General features: G+C 32.9%; 1 protein-coding gene across 1 annotated transcript in view; it reads right to left on the bottom strand.

Moving 5' to 3' along the window:
• Nucleotides 1-1,460, bottom strand: part of LOC106470822 (calcium-activated chloride channel regulator 1-like) — a 36,960-nt gene extending 35,500 nt beyond the window's left edge. The window contains exon 1 of the mRNA XM_022399464.1: nucleotides 1,222-1,460. Within this exon, the coding sequence (XP_022255172.1) occupies nucleotides 1,222-1,383 (162 nt within the window). The 5' untranslated portion in view covers nucleotides 1,384-1,460. The remainder of the gene's footprint in view (nucleotides 1-1,221) is intronic.
• Nucleotides 1,461-3,818: the final 2,358 nt, after the last annotated feature.

The raw sequence follows: 3,818 nt of genomic DNA, 5'->3' as shown, positions 1-3,818 counted from the left end.
TGAGTAACACGCATTATTTTATCGTGTTTTAAGTAGTCAATATAGAACGATCTTACTTAACAACAATATTTTATGGGAAAATGAGTAACACGCATTATTTTATCGTGTTTTAAGCAGTTAATACAGAACAATTATTACTTAACAACAATATTTTATGTGAAAATGAGTAACACGCATTATTTTATCGTGTTTTAAGTAGTTAATATAGAACGATCTTACTAAACAACAATATTTTATGGGAAAATGAGTAACACGCATTATTTTATCGTGTTTTAAGTAGTTAATACAGAACAATTATTACTTAACAACAATATTTTATGTGAAAATGAGTAACACGAATTATTTTATCGTGTTTTAAGTAGTTAATACAGAACGACCTTACTAAACAACAATATTTAATATAAAAATGAGTAACACGCATTATTTTATCGTGTTTTAAGTAGTTAATACAGAACGACCTTACTAAACAACAATATTTAATATAAAAATGAGTAACACGCATTATTTTATCGTGTTTTAAGTAGTTTATATAGAACGATCTTACTAAACAACAATATGTTATGGGCAAATGAGCAACACGCATTATTTTATCGTGTTTTAAGTAGTTAATACAGAACGACCTTACTAAACAACAATATTTTATGGGAAAATGAGTAACACGCATTATTTTATCGTGTTTTAAGTAGTTAATACAGAACGATCTTACTTAACAACAATATTTTATGTAAGAGTGTGTGGACGCGCATTATTTTATCGTGTTTTAAGTAGTTAATATAGAACGATCTTACTTAACAACAATATTTTATGGGAAAATGAGTAACACGCATTATTTTGTCGGGTTTTAAGTAGTTAATACAGAACGATCTTACTAAACAACAATATTTTATGTAAGAGTGGTGGACGCGCACTTATATCCTGTTTGCGATAAACATCTACTTTGAAGGAGCCATTAACGAACCGAACATGCTATTTACAACTTACCGATAACAGTGTTGAAATCATCATCGAAGTACGCTCTTCATCCTTACTTTTGACACTAAAAATCGTTTGTTCGTTCCGAATATTAACAAAAAACATTTCGTGATTTCAGATTAAATGTAAAGTATCAACATCATTATAAAACCTATTTATCAAGTATTAAAATATATTCAACGTACAAGGTACTTTAGAACCTAATAATATGTTTGAATGAAAACAGTTTTACTACTCAGATAAATCTACCTGCAGTTTTTGGATTAGGTTCTCGTCCATCTCCACTCTCCTGCTCATACCCACAACAACTCCGACATATCCGTTCTTGTTGTTTACTTCAACAACTGCCCCAACATTATGGAACGCATGTAGAAATAAAATAATGAGAATGAAAGGATTGATTGTCTTCATCCTTAATTAAAAAGCTAGAGACTTGTTTTTGTAAGCCGTACTTCACTGAGAAGTAAATAGTTACTGATCTGACTTTGTTCAGATCATTTATAAACCAGGACGATAATGTATGACGTACATGATGCAATAACCCGTATCTCAGTCTTGAAACATACAACACTATTGCATGTTTCAATTGATGGGTAGTTATGTAGATAAATGTAATATATTTTTTACCTAAATTCATATAAAAAAAGATGTATTGGACTAACAGGACTTATACAGTTTTGTTAAGAAATTTTTATTATCTACTGGTTTGATAAGCGGATATCCTCTTTATATTTTTATCACAAACAAAGTATGACAATACAAAATATTGTTTTATTAGCCATCCCTAATCTTTGCACAGGCTAGAGCGATAATAACTAGAAAAAAGTATCCACACTAATCATATAATGGGATTTATCTGTCACTCTTATAACACACACACAGATGGCGTTTCTGGCAATAGGACACGAGTCGTGAACCTTCAGATTCACGATATGGCGTCCTGATCACAAGACCAGTCCTGCTCCTATGAAAAGAAGCTATTTGATTTCTATACGAGCGATTCATGAAATTTGTAATGAACGCTTATCGTTGTTACTAACATTACTTGATGTTTTCTCAGAACGTTCAAGTGGTTGCTACAGTGCGCAACGTTCATAATAATATGAGAGACCCCGATAGAGGAAACTTAAATTCTGAATGAATTAAATATATTACAGCTACCTGCCTCACCTATACAAACAATTACTAGAAAAATTCCCACTACTGACAGACAGGAAGCATAAAAGTAGTTGGGAGGGAGGTCTTCGGGGAGTGGAAATCAAAGAATATCGCCCTTTGGATAATGTCGTTTGAGTCTTGGAGGTCACGTGACATCATTCTTTCACAAAATGGTACCAGGGAGCGGATAGTTCCAAGTTGTGTTACTTGGAGTCGAGCAGTTTAAAAGTGTGCTGCTACGAGGCGAATAGTTCCAATGTGTGCTACTAGAGGTAGATAGTTCCAATACTATGGAATGGACAATGAGATCATTTATAGGACAAGAACAGATTTTTGTTATGTCAGATAATCCACTCCACTGCAACTGACAACATCCCAAAATGTTGAATCATTTACCTCTACATCCCCATGTTCTTCTGGCATTGATCCTATTTTAACAGCTTCAAAGCAAAAGTCACAAACGAATTTGAATGTCGAATTGAGACCCGTCCAGATTCTGATGAAGAATGAAGCCAGCCGCTTGTACTTGACTTACAGCTAATAAAAACAAACAAACATTTCTTTATATCTGCATCAACACCATGTTCGTGCATAAAAAGGAAAGCAGTCATGATATGACAAAAGATAAATAATTATTACAAAACTGTTCCATGGCAAGACAGCGATACGTTTAAGGACTAAAATCCGGGGTTCGATTCCCACGGTGGACAGAGTTTAGATAGCCCATTGTATAGTACCAAACATTATACGAAGTTTGTTTCATTACATGAATTCTTTATTTATAAAGATAATATCTACCTATGAAGTTCCAAGCGGCTAATTTCTCTGATAAAATTTTGTATAGCAATGATTCTTTTGTCTATGAAGTCCAGTATCACCTATCATTACACGAAGTTTGTTTCATAACATGAATTCTTTATTTATAACGATAATATCTACCTATAAACTTCCAAGCGGCTAATTTCTCTGATAAAATTTTCTATAGCAATGATTCTTTTGTCTATGAAGTCCAGTATCATTGGTTGGATTAGGCTTTTCTTCTTCCACAGGTGGTAGGATGCTGCTCCTTAATTGCTCTCTCTCTCTGAAATTGCTTGAACTCGTGGATTCTGAATTCAACTCATTACTAGAACTAAAAAAGAAACGTTTCAATTTGGTTCAAAATAAAGCTTTGAGTAAAGTTTATTTTTATGTTTCAGAAATAGCAACTACAATATAAAACCAAGGTATATGTTAAGTTGCCATAATGTTTGTATGTAATCTTCACTTAGATTACTTTGTTTTTCAGTTTTATTAACTTATTTCCATTTTCTTTTCGTATAAATACCATGCTTGTAGTTTTTTCTTTATTTTGCCAAACTCAAGCCTTATTTTTTTGTTAGCGCAATTGCTTCAAGATCTTGACTATGGGTATACTTCAGATAAACTAAACTATGAAAAGACGTTCTCTGTCTTATTCAGTGTCCAGTTATATGACCAGCAGTATAAATGGTACTGGGCTTGCACTGCGAGAATGAAAGGTCAAGGGTGACTGTATGAGGCTCTGTTTTTTAGAAGGAATAATGTATTAATCAGCTACACTAAAGGATTCAGTTTGGCAATTACGTCATCACAGCAATCCATGAAAGGTCAAAGGTGACTGTATGAGGATCTGTTTTTTAGAAGGAATAATGTATTAATCAGCTACA

Source organism: Limulus polyphemus, unplaced genomic scaffold, assembly GCF_000517525.1.
Source record: "Limulus polyphemus unplaced genomic scaffold, Limulus_polyphemus-2.1.2 Scaffold4237, whole genome shotgun sequence".
Classification (NCBI taxonomy): Eukaryota; Metazoa; Arthropoda; class Merostomata; order Xiphosura; family Limulidae; genus Limulus; species Limulus polyphemus.
The sequence above is the reverse complement of the archived record's forward strand: the minus strand, read 5'-3'. Positions and strand labels throughout refer to the sequence as shown.